We start from the raw sequence: 16285 nt of genomic DNA on the forward strand, positions 1-16285 counted from the left end.
TGAGATTCCATAGGAATGATGGTTGTTTCAGTTTGCTGTCCAGCACAACAGTTCTGACTAGGTTATAGTGCATTTCCAAGAATTACGTAATTTAAAGTCCAGAAATTTTAAGAACATGCTTACAAATTATGAGGGGCTACAGCTCGGTCTAGCCCATGCCACGCCACGCCCCTGTGTTTAGCAAAAGTTGTCTAAGGGACCTGATCACCAACTGACAAAATAAAATCATTATAATTCATGACATAACTATTAAATATAAACTATCAGTTAAAAAGTTCCAAAATTTACCACTTGTTAATGCTAGTGGAGTTTGAACGGTCTAACGGTTATTTTATCTCCATGGTAACAAGTCACGCCTCTTAATTACACGCATTCGTTCCGGTTTAGCTAAGTAGGTTTTTTTGATTTTGGTAACTGGGCGCTACCAAATCAATTACGACTATGGCACTGAAGTACTGTACTTCAGAGCTCTCACAATCCGTCCAGATTGCTGGTAACTCTACTCGAAACGTCGCGCGAGCACAAACCGTCGAATGTACATGTACCACACCCTTCTCTCTGGTTACGCCCTCTTTCCAACAAAACGACGCGTGTGTGGTGTTTTACAGCTTTAGCGCAGCGATAAAAGATTGCAAAAGAAAATACTGCACAAATGAAGACAAAATATTTATAAAATTTGTGTGCAGCTATGCTAAAAACAATCAAACCGTATACGCCCTCTACAAGCTAGGCTTACAGCTGCAACATTGATTTTGTACAATTATAGCCAAAGCAAGACAAGCCAACCGACGACGATAACTTCTTTGCGTATCCTCCAACATCTTGCTGTGTAGCCTAGCGGTCTTCATACAGGACGCAGATCAAACTAAAATTGATTGCAAAAACGCGCGCACCCCAAGAAGGGCTTCCGAGGCTGTACCTTTACATAGTTTTACTGAGACTCAGCTCTTTCATATAATAGAACCATATCAGTGTTGCCGGTCGAATTTGACAATGGGCCCCAAGTTGTGGCCTCAAGGGTACAACTGTTGATACTAATCTAGGTCTACATCTTTGACATTAATTAAATATGGTAAATATCAAGAGTTGCTGTAGAATACAGAATAGCCAAATACATCTATGCCACTTTGCTGCTACAAAAATTCATGGATAAATGATCTTATAAATTAGTCAGTCCCTCAAACAATGCGCTTCTGTTGGTATCAGAAGCAATTGCCAGATGGGCATTACCTGGTGACCTTTGTTATCGACACGACGACGCCTTGCTGTGTCCTAATAACGGTATGAAAGTTGAATTTACACTCTGCCATTACAAATCGAAGTGTGGGCAAGCAAGGCTGTCACAGTAAAGCAGCAGTGCCAGCTCATTTCTAGTTGCAAATGTACAAAGTCTTCCACCGACTTGAACCTCTTGATGGTACAGCACATTACAAGTTTCATCGAATGAGTATGGTATCAACTGTCTAAGTCTTTAATTGCACCAACTTTTGAACAATTAATTATCTTGCGATGCAATATTAACGTTCTTCAGAAAACAGAATCCATTAATTAAGTGCATGATATTCTCAACAAAACAGTCAATCTCCGAAAACCTTGTCAAACTGATAACTATTATAAATAAATAATTACTTTTATCTTTTGTCTGGGGCCGCAACTTGCCCCATCACCATGGAACCGCAACATTGCATACATGGGCTATCCTCCTGCACAAATCTGGCACACTAGACTCTTACAGTTCTGAGTTTGAAACTGAAAACAATGAAATTGCGGATCGAAATTGTAACTGCAACTCTCTCCCCAAGAAGTCCTGGATGTGAACCCTAGAACTGCAGCTGAGATTACAATTTGGAAGCGTACGTTCCTAAGGGCAATATCAAATGTAACTGAATTACCAGTATAGTCTATATTTACGAGACCTTGAACGCCAGTGTAAATTTAGATGAGGTCGAAAAAACTATGAACTGGATGGCAACTGATTGCATGAAATGTATAAAAAACGCCCCTGTTGCAAAAATTTCTCTTGCTGCTAGAGTTTTGTCTGTCATTGACGCAAACACTTGGAGATTGTGCATTGAAAAAATGTTAATGATTAATAAGGTGGAGCTGATCCCACCCACGCAAACGATGCTGAATTTCCACTTGTCACAAAAAATAAAACTAACCAACTCAAAACATAGCCATACCATTCAGCAACAACACCCCGAAAGGAGTCCTTCTAATTTGGACGACGCGAAGAGCTTTAGGAAGTCGAAGAAGACTACATGTATCACGTGTCACCACTTCAACATGTACCATGCCCTAGCAATGCCAAACGTCTACGTAGCTCGAGATCTTTGTATCCGCACTGTACACCTAACACTGCAGGCTTGACTTTATACTTTATATAAGAAGCGTTGCCAAGCAATGAAAGGACAGTTGCCCTCTGAATCTCTGCACCTCACTCCACACAGCCGCTAACAGGCCGCTACTGTAGTCTCGCTTTGCCAGACCCTCTCCCGCCGCGTCATACAGTAATTCCGGGCTGTCGTGACAATCAAATGTGCAGCCATTCACCTGTCTAAAAAATAAATTTCCCAACTTCTTGTGCAAACATGTGTACTTACGGACCAGCTACACCCTTCCCACCCAGAAGTAGGAAGTCAGACATCTAAAAAAAAAATAGATGTACAGTGCATGTACACTACCCCGCCCTATGGGCGGTGGCAATCTGGGCGGTGGCAATAGATATCGTTGTACGCCACTTCCGCAATGAATGAGAGACTTTATTTATTTTGGTTAGCGTATTATAGCTAGGATTAGATTGAGGCGAACAATTTACAATTACTATGTATTCACCTTCATCACACTAGGAAAGCGAAAATCAGTTATCATCTCTAGGACAACCAGAATGCCCGCGAGAATCAACCAACGTACGAACACAGCCAGACTGTCGTCTTCCGCAAGTTTTCCCAAACTATTAACTACTTCCAGTAGTGCAGTCTGACTCTCCCGGTGAATTACCGCCCGATGTCAAGGATGTGGATGCCCGAACTCGCGCTAGAGGTCATTATACGGGACCCACACTGACTGGGATCACACGTTGGCGTTGGTGCCGTTCTTCGAAGTATATATCTCAATGAAATAGCAACAGAAAGCAATGGCAAGCCAAGAACGCGTCTCAACGACCGAACGAGTGATCACTTGTGAGTTTCCTCTCGCTTCTTTTCTCTCTCCGTTGCTTGTAACACTGTGAGCACGTGATGTCTGTCTAACTCTTGACTTATCTTTCCTCCAGCCATTCCTTTTCCTCCTCGCCGTCGTTTGACGATGGACGAGGTGTACGACAGTAGCGGGCGACCCCAACATGACGTTTTGCGTCAACATTTCATAAACGAGGGAAGAGTCGAGATTGACGTAGCGCGACGCATCGTACACGAGGGCACCGACCTGCTGCGGCAAGAGGACACGATGTTGGAGGTCGAGGCGCCAGTTACAGGTCTGTTGAGCGGAATGTAATGACGTCGCGAGGCGAGGACACGACAGTTGCAGAGCTGTGATGGCCACTCGGTTTTTTTTTTGCTTCCGTGCCGTGCGTCCTGTATGGTTCTGCTGCTGTTCGCCTTGTCTTTATCAGAATTGCGACCTGACGGGATTGTATGTATTCTGAGGAAACTGTACTCGACGTTTTTTTTTTGTTCTCTACAGTGTGTGGCGATATCCACGGCCAGTTCTTCGATCTAATGAAGCTGTTTGAAGTAGGAGGGATGCCAGAGACGACGACGTATCTCTTTTTAGGAGATTACGTAGATAGAGGCTACTTCTCGATAGAGGTATTTCCTTTGCATGTTTATTGTCATCGGTTTTCTTGTCTTCAATTGTTCTTCGGCTTAGTGTGTACTCTATTTGTGGGTATTGAAGAAGCTCTTTCCAAAGACGGTTTATTTGTTACGTGGCAATCATGAGTGTCGACACTTAACTGAATATTTCACTTTTAAGCAAGAATGTGTGACAGATTTGCAGTATGGTAATAAGAATTAGTTGTTTATCGTTTTTTTACTTTTTCTAGGCAAAATCAAATATGATGAAGATGTGTATGATGACTGTATGGACTCTTTTGATTGTTTGCCTCTTGCTGCATTGATGAATGGTCAGTTCCTGTGTGTTCATGGTGGACTATCACCAGAGGTACATACACTGGATGATATTCGAAGGGTAAGCATGAGCCTATCGGTGCTGCTGTAGCTTTTGAACTTTGCTCTCTCTGTTGTATGCAGTTGGATCGTTTCAGAGAGCCTCCTGCATTTGGTGCTATGTGTGATCTTTTGTGGTCCGATCCATTGGAAGAATTCGGCAATGAGAGAACACCTGAACATTTTAGTCACAACAGTGTTCGTGGCTGCTCGTACTTCTACAGGTTTGTCATGTCCTTGCTAGTTTGAGGTCTGAAGTTTTGTGCTTGGTTGACGGTTTGTTTCACTCTTTGTGCAGTTACATTGCTGTATGCGAGTTTCTGCAGCAGAACAATCTGTTGTCTCTTATAAGAGCCCACGAGGCACAAGATGCAGGGTATGGCTTGTGCTAGTTTTGTTTTCTAGCTGGGTGTGATGCCGAGCGTGCGATCTGTTTACTGTCCTGCATGTCCTGTGTTAGATATCGAATGTACAAAAAGAGTCAAGCAACAGGGTTTCCTTCTCTCATTACTATCTTTTCTGCTCCTAACTACCTGGATGTTTATAACAACAAAGGTACATATGCCCCTGTGTATGTTGCTTGTTTGTTTGTGTGCAAGCATATGTGCATGCGCAAACATGCAAATGCTGTGTTACATGTGTCAGTCAGTGTGTTGCTCTCATGATACTGTTCTGATCTGGCAGCTGCTGTTCTTAAGTATGAGAACAATGTGATGAACATTCGACAGTTTAACTGCTCTCCTCATCCTTACTGGTTGCCGAACTTTATGGATGTGTTCACTTGGTCTCTACCTTTTGTAGGAGAAAAAGGTGATTATCACATATACGAGGCAGTTGTCTATAGAGGCAATGGATATACAAATGTTATCTTTGGTAGTAACCGAAATGTTGGTAAATATTTTGAATATTTGTACTGACGAAGAACTAGACGAAGAGGAACAAGACAAATGTATGAAGTCAGCTTTGCGCTTGTCTAAAAATCCTCAACAGTTTGTGTTGTAGCGACGGCGTCAGCGTTGACGCCACAACGGAAAGAAGTCATCAGAAACAAGATACGAGCAATTGGACGGATGGCACGAGTTTTCACAGTACTGAGGTATGGACAGTTTGTTTCATTTTTATTAGCTAATTAATTAATCATCGTTTCTGCGTGTATCGTCTGTTTTGTGGTCAGTCTCCATGGTTAGTCATAGCAGTGGTGGAAATTGAATGGTGTGTATGGACTAGTGTGTGTATACCAGTGGTCCACAGATGATTAAATAGTTTAATATATTTTGGACATGGATTAATGTCTATATATATATATATATATATATATATATGCCGGCAGTACAACTGGCATTGTCGATTGTTTTACAGAGAGAACAGTGAGACTGTTGTGCAGTTGAAGGGTCTTACTCCGTCCGGTAGTCTTCCCTTTGGCACTTTGGCAGGTGGTAGTGATAGCCTACAGTCCGGTAACGATACCGTTTGAGTGCATCCTTGACCGCTTGTTTATGACACTCTGTTTCAATTGCAGCTCTGCAGCAGACGCGCATGCCGCACCAAAAGATCAAAGGTTTTGAGGACGCCAAACGACTCGACCGCGACAACGAACGCATGCCACCACGACGAGATTCTATACCAACTCTTCACACTACAGAAGCACCGTAGACTATCGATCAATGACCTCAAACAGTAAATTTGGGAAATGAAGTCACTGGCCTGTGGGCATTTTATTACGTTATCTGATTCTCCATTTTGTAGTTAGTCTGTTCCGTCTGTAACAACTAGTGGTTGGACCTACCGGTTGAGTGACTGTCGTGGCCCTGTTTCTTTCGAGGAGGAATTTGGGTTGGTATTACGGGATACAAGAATTATGTGCTGCTATGCGTCTTGGTACTCAATATAAGGGGAAATAATGACACAGCATCGTTCTGTTGCGCTTGCATGTGCCTGGAAGTTGTTTGATCTCACACTTTTTATGTTTTGGTTGTCCATGCTGTAATGTGTCCTGTTTGTTCCATGTTAGTAGTTTCCCCGTGATATTTAAGTAATGCTTTGAGAGGGAATCGCACCTATTATGTTGGTGTGCAACAAAGTAGAAGGCCATTAGAACCTGGTAGGTGTAGCATGGTAGATCCAGGTTGTGATACCCAGAGGTGTTTGTCTGTGGGTCTGTCTAAACATACTATCTTTTGATAGGTGTAACATATCAATACGAAATTTTCAGAATATGAAGGTCTTGCCAAAATCTTGGACGAGTTCAAAATCGGGTACCCCTCTGAATAGAACCCCACAAAGAAGGAATTAGCAAAAAATGGCATGCATGTTGTGCATCCTACCCATGGTAGCTTCTACCGTACTGATCCTATTTTTTTTATCGAATCAGGTTTTTTCAGAGTCGCGAAATCTTTTCTATTTCTTTATCAAATCAAGTTATTTTCGAAGTGCACCTTCCCTAAGTATTTTTCGAATTAATCTCTGTTTGTCTTTTGTCATCTTTGTCACCAACGATTCACTGTACCTGATTGGCTTTGGTGTAGGCAAACTCAAACCCAGGAGACGTAATTCTCTTCTACTGCATAATAAAAAGGTGCACGCGCAAAAAGAAACTCTTGTATATAGAAAGTTTCTTGAGGCGGAAAAACTATTTTCTTTAGGAAGCAGTAGTTTTACGAGAACAAAAGTCTCGAAAAGAAAATTATTTGATAAAAATAGGACCAGTAGAGTAGTTTCTAGTAATTTTCAGCTCGCTTTTATTTGGATTTGGATAATTGCTCACTCAATTTGCTGATTAGTCTGCTGTACAGTGTCTGGACAATACCAACATAAGTACATGGGCTGGCAGAAGAACAAACAGTCCATTAAGATACATAAGTATGAAAAACGTTGGCGAGTTAATTAATGACCCTTTGAAGAATACCTATACTAACACAACATCCATTTTCTATTGTCTATGTGTCAAGCGAGTCATTGTGGCTGTGGACAAAGACTGTCATAGTTTGGCAGTAGTGGTTACTATCTGTATCCCATATTGGGAGTTGCACAGATATATTAACTGTGTAGACAGCAGATGGCCAATGGCCAAAGGAAGTGGTGAAGTGATCCAAGTGGAGAATGACATGCCAAGCATAATAATCAGAGGGTAGATTATGGATATTACATTGTTAGCATTGGTGTCAATGTTGTGCTGATGCTTTGTGTTTGTTCATGAACTCTACAGCCTAACAGAGACAGTAGGCTCTACTACACTGTACCATGTGCTTGTATCAACTGCTATGGCAATATTGTACAAGACCACAAGACATGCATTTGTAGTGGGTCTTTAGCTCTGCCATGCCTTCCTACAGTATTGTAGTACTCCCTATGTTGACACCTGCATGGGTTGAGCTGTTAACAGGATTCCCTAATTTGATAAAACTTGATGTCTTGCATGTTCAGCAATACATGTAGATATTCGGACTCTGCAAAATCTATGTGCATACTGTACTACACCTTTTTTCATAAGAAAAGGTTGTGGGATCTCAGAGGTGATCTCAGTATAGCTTGTGGTCCATAGATTCAAATCAGTTATTTATTATTGATTAAAATCAGCAGTTGCTGTTGCGTTGGCTTCTCAGTGTGATTACAGCATATTTCATGAGTTGAAGGGTTCTACAAACAGTTGCTATGTAGAATACATTATTCCTGATATATGCCTCACACACAATATGACACCGAAGCAAGTAGGTCAGTAAAATACAAGCAAGAAAAATAATCAACACATTTATTAAAGTTAATAAATACAGTATGTAGTTGTTTAATTTTAATAAATTGGCACAATTTAGTTATTTTCTCAGCACTGTTACTCAACTACAAACCATATTTAGAACACATTGCATCAACAGTGGTCCCACTTGTTTTGTCACGTGATCACCGAAAGCGTTGCACTGGCACGGACAGCACGTGTGCAGGTCCTTCAAGTGTGGCAATAAGATGCTACATTCTGATTACGTAAGCGATCCCACGTCAGGGTGGTCTAACAATGATAAATCGGACTCCACCCACGATCACGTGTGCTGCGTGCATGTCGTCAGCAAGCAATGTGTGCGTATGACAAACCCTTTGTCTTCACGCTGATTGCTACAGGTGTAATAGCATTCTCTAGCAGACACGCTCCGATAACCCTTCATTAGATGTTCTAAGACGACCAACCACAAGCAGTGTTTGTTTATTAGCTAATTATTACAACTAACCAGTGGCCTAGCCACACATGTCGAAATTTTAAAAAATAAAAATATTTTAACACTAGGCATCAGGCCGGTCTCCGATTCGTATCACCAGTTGGATTGCATTGTCAGCTCACAAGCACACTCAATTTCTCGTTTGTCTGTTTGCCGCTAGACTGCAGCGTGCCTATCATCAGCTCACCGAGTCCCGTTAACCAGCACGTGTTCCCACGCAAATCTAATTACGCACACGTCACCTATTGGCCGACGAAACATATTCCTGTCGGAAGTCGAACGATCCACCTTCGATGACGTCACAACAAGCGTGCGTTGATAAACACAGCTGAAGAGGTTGCTTCCATACCAGTAGAATCTAGTAGCAGTCGACGGCCGCGAATTTTGCGAGATTGGAAATGTCTCTGGCTTTGCTTCTCGAGGCCGTACGGGTCGTCGAGGAGAACAAGAACGGTGAGTCGAGCGTGCGCAGCATGTGTGGCGCGCGACAAGTCGACGCACAAACTTGGCACAAACCCTGATGAATGGCATTCTCTCTTGTCAGGTTCGTTACCGCACGACGCGCGCGCCAAACGCAAAGAGAACAAGCGCAGCAACAGCTACAGGTAGGAAAAAAACTCCGTCGACGTGCGACGTCGCGCGCGATTTTCGTGTCGTCGCGTCCGCGAAAGCGTCGTCGTCTGTCGAGATCGTCGCCGTTTCGACGCTCGTTCGCGCCACCGCACGTCGTCATGTGCGCTTCATGCTGTCGTTTTGCCAAATGAAAAACCGGTGGAGTGACTGAAATCAGCAAGCTGATCATGCCCAGGCATTGCGGGTCGCGCTCACGTGGCGGTTTGCTGACGGTTGCGCAAGTGCGCGCTCGTTTCGCTCACTTATCTCGTTCGTTTCGTTGCAGGTCGACGCACAATCAGCTGGAGAAGAACCGGTGAGTCGGTCGTGTTCGAAATTCGTTTCGTTGGGGCTTTGTAGAGTGCCAGGCGTGGGCGCAGCTCGTTTGATTTGATTACCATGATGTGAACGCTGGGACAGAAGAGTGCGCTCGTTTTGCTTGCCGCGTTGACGTTTCCGATTGTCCTCGGGTCGCGTACGGTCGCTCGTCGTATTGAGTTGTTTGGGGCGATATCAGGGTCTGTGTTTGGGACTTGTTGGGAATATGCCAATTTCTTTTTACTTCCCCCTTTGTCAGCTCACGTGCGTTTGACGTCAGCACTTGGACGACGGCCAATATCGTTTTGCAAGGTTTGGGCGTGGCATGCGTGATGAAACGCTTGCCCCTACGTGCGAGGCCACCTTCGAAACGGTTACTCTCCGCGTCGCGACGGATTGTAGCGACCGGACGCACGCATGATGAGATTGCTGATCGCTTGCAGACGTTGCTTGTGTGAGGAAGTGGTGAGCGATAGGCGTGGTCGGTCGCGTGCCGGCAGGGAAGCCCGAAGGGTTCTATCTCTCGCTGTGTTTGTTGTTTGAATGACCATTGTTCTCTGCGCTGTGTCGACAGACGAGCTCATCTCAAACACCTACTAGACCACTTGAGAGCGACGGTTCCGGCCAAGGGCGAGATGAAGCAAACGACTCTGAACCTCCTGCAGTCGGCTCGCTGCTACATCAAGGTGAGTGAGCATCATAGTCACGAATAGTGATGACACACCACGCTAGTATCATTGTAGGGATTCGCTGATTAGACGAATGGAGGGCATGCTGGTTGCATACCTCGCGTTTTGGTGGTTTGGCTGCATATGTTTGGGTCAACCTTTTGACCTGCACTGCATGGCCAACATGGTGATCTCACATAGTGAGTCTGGCCTTCCTGCTTAGGCCTGACCTGTTGCGTAATGATGACCTGTGAGACTCTGGATTCAGAAAAGACAATTAACTAGTTAATTAAATCTGGCAATAAATAGATGGAAATGATGATCAGAGTGATCACGTGACTTGGAGTGGTAGAGTATGAATGGTCTGGTTGTTCCCACCCATTCAGCCTCCTGATAATTATATAGTATGATGATTCAATTAGCTGTGCACTGAAACTGCAGTTGTGCGGTGTCTAACCGGGTTCTCTGTGCTTCCGTTCCTAGCAACTCGAGACCGAGCAACGGAAGATGGCACTCGAACGGGACCAAGTGTGTCAGAAAAATCGTTTGCTCACGCAGATGCTGCTCAACTTGGGTGGAAACGCGCCCATTTCGAGTCCGAGAAAGCGTCTAGAAATGAGAGGTTGTGGACATCCTCCTTCGAAACTACTGAAACTCGAGTCTCAAGAATCAGACAGCGACGTCGATATTGAGAACGACTCGGACGACTGCAGTAGCATGGTGAGCACTGGCAGCGACGGGACGGCGGTAGACAGCAAGTAAAACGCTGCAGTGCGGTACCAGGGTCTATACTATATAATTATGCCCTTCATAAACAGCTTGTGGTAGGTGTTCCAACCGCATAAATTGTACAGTTTTAGTTCCACTAAGATGCTAAGCATCCTTAGGTCTTTCCCTTTTCACTCTTGAGGTTTGTATATGTACAGTGTGCTGTATATTGGCTTTTGGGATTTCGCCATGTGCTTGCGAACTCACAGAAATCTACATAGTTACGATGAACTGTGTGTGTAGTGATTATTAATTAAACAGGAATCTGTCTTCAAACCGACTCGTTATTATGTGAGATCTAGAGTGTACATAGTACAACATGCATTAGCTCCAAGTGTATTACTAGTAGTGTCTGTTCCTATTGTTTGATAATTGAGCCCAAGTGCATGACAGATGAATTATTAATACTCTGCATTGATTCTAATACCCTGTTTACAGTGTAAACACTGAGCATGCATAGCGAGCGAGCTCAGCCAGAGCTGCACCAGCCCATGCTGGCCTGTGTTTACATGCCGCAGTCTTAGAATCGAGCCAATGCTACTGATGGGCATGTTAGCGTGTGTTATTTACTTAAAATTGACATAGCTCTTGTTATCTCATGCTTAGCAACCAGTAGAAGTCAAGCTGCTCGCGTTTTCTTTACAACAGTCAAATCAGGAAATTTATAGGACATTTATGAGGCAACGTCCTATTTATAGGAAGCATATGCACGTAGGTCTACCGCCAGTCAGCTGCATGCTGCAGCAATGAAGTTCAAGGTCTTTGTTCCTCGCTGTCGTTGGCTGAGTATTTTCTTTTGATTTTACTTCTCTAGAAAGGTATAAAATCAGCATGCGTGGCTCTCGTCTCTGCATGGGTAGCGTACACACAACATGCCTAACCCGAGTCAGCTCTGGCTGGCCCATCTAGAAATGCCAATCCAAGTCGGCATGGCTCAGCCCACGTGTACACGTGCCTTGCAAAGGGAGCCAGCACGGGCAGGCCCGCTTACAAGTGCTTGTGTAAACGGGGTATTAGTGTAAGTGAGTGTGGGCTTCATACGTTTCATGCATTACCTAGTGAGAATCCTACCTATTTGATGCACTATTGTGTTCCATCTCTATGTTGTTTATAGACATTGTAATGGGAATCTGGCTGATACTCAAGAGATTATAAATACTCACTTCTAAAGATAACACTTGAGTCTTCTCACTCTTTCGCCAGGCTAATTTACTGTATTATTATTGAGGAATTTGTTACTTAACTCAGTTTACCGAGTTCTGCCTTTCGAAATATTTCAGCGGCTGTGAAGACCAATGAATCGATGATGCCTGCGACCGTAAACGTGCCCCCGACGATCGCACAGACCTAAACGAGAATGCAGGCTCAATACTACAACTGGTGGAAACAATGTCTAATCTCATTACTGTTGTGATGAAGTGATAGAATGGCTGCCTTGTCACCGTGTACTTGACAGTAATGGGACTGAGATCATACCGAAACCACACGGCTACAGAGAAAGGTAACTGCAAATGACTTAACAAATTGAATTTGTCAGACGCACCTGGCAGGACTCGATGTCCATGTGCATGCTGTGCATAATGCTATAAAACATTGATATTAACCATTTATTGATATTGACCCAACCAACGATGCAACCTTGTTAGCAAACGTGTATTGATATGAATACTGTTTCTGACCGTCCAGGTTCTCGTAGATTGTTGGCACTAGCTTCATGTAGTAATCGAATGATGAGTCAGCTAATAGACGGAATCACACTCAATGCGTCTTATCACATACTCAGTACTCACCATTCTTATCATCCATTGTTATGTTGGACAATGCAGTGAAAGCGCCTGGTACACTGCTTCCCTAGACGTCACAGATTTCAGTACAGATTTAAGAAATAGTGACCAACAGACTGACTCTGATGTCTTCTCCGAATGATAGGCTGTGGATAATGTGAGCAAAGTCTGTGTTATGAGGCTACCAGAAACAGATATCTAGGTGACCAGGGATCGATACGAGAATAGAATATGCTTGGCTACAGCGTACCTGTAGTCTAGCTGAATGAGTAGACAAGTGAAAGTTGCCAGGGACCTGTAATACACGTCATTGGTAACACAAAATGTCTGCATCGTTATCTGAATTTTGGTCTATTTTAATTAGATTGTTTGAGCTATAGAAATATGGTCACATGAATCACAATTTTCCACTCTCCGAGCTCTAATTGGTTTCTACCTGTAGTGTCCGGTAGCCACACGTCTGTATGACAAAGTCGCGAGGACACTACAAGTAAGTACGTAAGTACAGACGTGCATCACAGTCTCTACTGTAACGAAATGCACGACTGTCATGCCTGTCAACTGAAACAAGAACTTTAGTTCAACTAAGTCCCAGACTATCAGACTAGGTACTGTACTAGCAGGGGTGTAGTCTCACTAGCCACGCCCATTTCACAAAAGAAAAGTAGTGATCAATTTCTATTAAAACTTTCTTTCATAAAAGGGCGTGGTTAGTGAGATTAGGGTGTATAGGCATGTCCCTGTGTTGCCTGAAACCCCCTCAGAGCTAGACATGTTCGATAATTTTTGATCCTGCATGAGCTGCACAAACAACTACTGACTAGATCTTGTATACTGCATCATAGGACCTAAGGTTGTAACTGTAGTTGCTAGGTTGGGAGGGACAGAAGTCACATTGGAGCCCTTTTTGGAATAAATGCATGCATTTAGTGGGTATAAATAATCATCATTTGGAAACCTTATAACAGAGATCCTTAATAAGTTCACACACACACACACACACACACACACACACACACACACACACACACACACACCACACACACCACACCACACACACACACACACACACACACACACACACAAGCAGAACAGAAATACACACAGCAACACAAACAAACAATGAAGAAGCACTGAAGTGCTAAACCCTTGGCTGCTATCCAGTTCTCTTACTGGAGTTCTAGACTAATTGTCTTCTCACTAACAGTTTAGTCTAAGTGACTTTACTGTTTAGCTCTTGGTGATAACAGCTGTGTTGTGTTGTTGACATAGCAAAATTAGAGTATACTGGCCTCATTATTGCAATACTTAGCTAAATAGAAGGTCCTGTTGACCTTAACAACAGATTACCAGCAATATGATCACATCACACCAGCTCACATTACAATGCAATTACAGCATTTGGTGCCATGGGCTCTTTAGCACATAACCTTACATGCCACACCAATTAAATTTGATGCTCGGGATTCACCAGTCCAGTTTTGAGCTTGATCAAAATAAAAAATAAAATTTGATGTGTGCATGCGCAGTGATATCGTGATCGGTGTAAATGACTTGGTAGTACCATATTTCTGCGCATTTAGCTGCATGCTGGTATATATAAGTGGGGATTACCAGAAACATGCTTGTCGGACTCGTAACGATACCGGCATGCCGGTATAGCACAAGGGAGCAACTACACATGCGTGATAATTCTACTGCATGGTAATTGATTCGTTGACCTAGAGAATGCAGCTTCCCCCCTCAAAGCCCAGCTAGAAAAGAGAAAAGTTGAACATCCAGAAGGTATCGAGAATGGATCTTCGCAGTGTGGCAGAAGATCACACACAATCGAAACAGCTACTACACATGTACGACGAGTTCGGTGGAAACAAAGTGAAAATCGCCAGGGAATGTGGAGTGTCTTGTCAGTGCGTACAGGATTAGGTTTGAACAAGCAGAAGAACACACAGGGCTGACAGAGAAGGAAGACAATGAAGAAGAGGAGGATGAAGACAGAGAAAATCAAACATTATAGGGTCGATTATATAATTACATCTAGATGAAAAAGGAGAAGTTTCAGTGTTTATTTATGTTAGTTCAATCAATATCTAAGATCGGATGCAGCATAGATCTATGGATCCAGTCTATAGGGAGGTTGGTCTTTCCCCTGGCATGCCAGTATACCCCGGGGTATACGGGAACCCTGGTAATCCCAGGCTTAAACCAGCATGCAGCTAAATGCACGGAAATACGGTATATACATCGTACGACTACCTGTGAATGACTCCACAAGTGTTAACAATCCATGTGGTCCAGTGATCGTTTCCTCGTTCCACTCGGTATCAGCGTCTTTTGTTTTAGTGTCCATTTTGTTATCTCACGTTTGAATGCGGTGCATTGAAAACTGTACATGCTTAAAATGTCACATGATCATTACTTTTTATTTCGATTGGTCGGTCCAGGTCTCATGTCCAAATATCTGAGCATCAAAACTTTAGTTGGTCTGGCCTTACCATAACAACAAGGCTAACTGTGCTATTGGGGAAAAATGCGAGAGTTATTGGGATTTTTGTAAGTCTAAAGTGAGAGTGAACACTTCAACAAAGAGTAGACTGACAGATGCAGGTTTATAGTGTGATGTTAAGAATAAATAATATAATTAACACCAGTGATAACAATGAGCGCATGTGCAATTGCTGGACTTGTTGGTTGTGCAGTACAATTGGTCGTTGGGTCATTGTTCTACATCAGTATTACTATAAGCCAACGCATGCTCGCCTTGGGTTAACAACAACAACAGTCTCACCACTAACAACATCACCACACAGAATCGGACATGTAGATATTTGTCTTTCTTATAATTAACTGCGTCACTAGGATTGAGTGCATGCATTGCCACATGTCATTCTACTGGAGCGGTACTAGTTTACCTTATGAATGTAGAATTCGCCTTCAAACCGACAACCATCTAGACAGACAACAACATCCAATAAACATGCAGCTACTCATTACCACCACGCTGACCTCCATTGTCCAACGGAATCTTTTGCGTATTCTCAGCAAATCCGATTTCGTGTCTGCAAAAGAGAACGATAAACACCAAGTTGTGAATTATGTAAAGCAACACACACCGCCCCATTTCATCTTGAATATCCAACCCGATGTCTGAAATTACAAACGAGACTGAGAAGACAACATTCTAGTACATTGGCTTATGACTGACATTCACAGCGTAACTTCAGGAGGCTAACATTTAGTCGAACCAAAAGCTTATCGTCTGGATGTGCTTCATCCACAAAAAGTTCATTCTTCCTGTCAACACGGACATGGTCGGGTCAAAATGATGTATGATGATCTGACATTACTAATCAGCATACATGTATACTACCAGTATATCATCAACATACTGAGTTATCACGTCTTCTAATGCTAGCAAGACCACTTGCAGAGTAATTTAATTAAGTTAATTAGAACGACCAATCTAGAGAGACAACAATGGTGTCCTGCACCTCCAAAATTGGAGAAGCCACCTGCTGCGGTTTAACATTTATGGGTATGAGACCTTGTCTATTGTCACTATGGTCAGACCTCATTATTCCCACATCCTAACTTTCTGAGAAGGTACAGTACACATGAAACCAATTTACATGGTCACCGTGTATTTGTCACTTGGTTGCTATTTTTCATGTTACAGCTACTGTAGCATCTATTTGAGTGTGTATAATACACCCTGGCAGCTTTGTACCGTTCGCACATAGTAGCGAAACTGACTGAACTAG

The 16285-nt window shown here is 43.2% G+C and overlaps 3 protein-coding genes across 4 annotated transcripts in view; 2 read left to right on the plus strand and 1 right to left on the minus strand.

Moving 5' to 3' along the window:
• Nucleotides 1–3047: 3047 nt before the first annotated feature.
• On the plus strand, nucleotides 3048–6075 carry LOC134178844 (protein phosphatase 3 catalytic subunit alpha-like). Its single transcript, XM_062645753.1, has 13 exons — nucleotides 3048–3182; nucleotides 3275–3475; nucleotides 3685–3809; nucleotides 3871–3982; nucleotides 4046–4191; nucleotides 4254–4393; nucleotides 4468–4545; nucleotides 4630–4724; nucleotides 4854–4979; nucleotides 5047–5118; nucleotides 5172–5265; nucleotides 5529–5626; nucleotides 5689–6075. Exons 1-13 carry the CDS (start codon nucleotides 3137–3139, stop codon nucleotides 5820–5822), a joined length of 1467 nt encoding a protein of 488 aa, XP_062501737.1. The 5' UTR covers nucleotides 3048–3136; the 3' UTR covers nucleotides 5823–6075.
• A 2624-nt stretch (nucleotides 6076–8699) lies between these two features.
• On the plus strand, nucleotides 8700–11978 carry LOC134180745 (max dimerization protein 1-like). Of its 2 annotated transcripts, none has more exons than XM_062647940.1 (5): nucleotides 8700–8827; nucleotides 8919–8979; nucleotides 9273–9302; nucleotides 9879–9990; nucleotides 11855–11978. In XM_062647940.1, exons 1-5 carry the CDS (start codon nucleotides 8773–8775, stop codon nucleotides 11861–11863), a joined length of 267 nt encoding a protein of 88 aa, XP_062503924.1. In that variant the 5' UTR covers nucleotides 8700–8772; the 3' UTR covers nucleotides 11864–11978. The 2 variants fall into 2 exon arrangements, with proteins under 2 accessions (XP_062503924.1, XP_062503917.1); XM_062647933.1 differs by lacking the exon at nucleotides 11855–11978 and adding an exon at nucleotides 10456–11020.
• Nucleotides 11948–16285, minus strand: part of LOC134180736 (endoplasmic reticulum-Golgi intermediate compartment protein 1-like) — a 6267-nt gene continuing 1929 nt past the window's right edge. The window contains exons 4-14 of the mRNA XM_062647924.1: nucleotides 15730–15818; nucleotides 15638–15671; nucleotides 15531–15583; nucleotides 15437–15474; nucleotides 12775–12819; nucleotides 12646–12705; nucleotides 12531–12591; nucleotides 12379–12479; nucleotides 12284–12323; nucleotides 12147–12229; nucleotides 11948–12087 (exon numbers count right to left, since the gene is read on the minus strand). Of these exons, the coding sequence (XP_062503908.1) occupies nucleotides 11980–12087; nucleotides 12147–12229; nucleotides 12284–12323; nucleotides 12379–12479; nucleotides 12531–12591; nucleotides 12646–12705; nucleotides 12775–12819; nucleotides 15437–15474; nucleotides 15531–15583; nucleotides 15638–15671; nucleotides 15730–15818 (712 nt within the window). The 3' untranslated portion in view covers nucleotides 11948–11979. The remainder of the gene's footprint in view (nucleotides 12088–12146; nucleotides 12230–12283; nucleotides 12324–12378; nucleotides 12480–12530; nucleotides 12592–12645; nucleotides 12706–12774; nucleotides 12820–15436; nucleotides 15475–15530; nucleotides 15584–15637; nucleotides 15672–15729; nucleotides 15819–16285) is intronic.

Source organism: Corticium candelabrum, chromosome 1, assembly GCF_963422355.1.
Source record: "Corticium candelabrum chromosome 1, ooCorCand1.1, whole genome shotgun sequence".
Lineage (NCBI taxonomy): Eukaryota > Metazoa > Porifera > Homoscleromorpha > Homosclerophorida > Plakinidae > Corticium > Corticium candelabrum.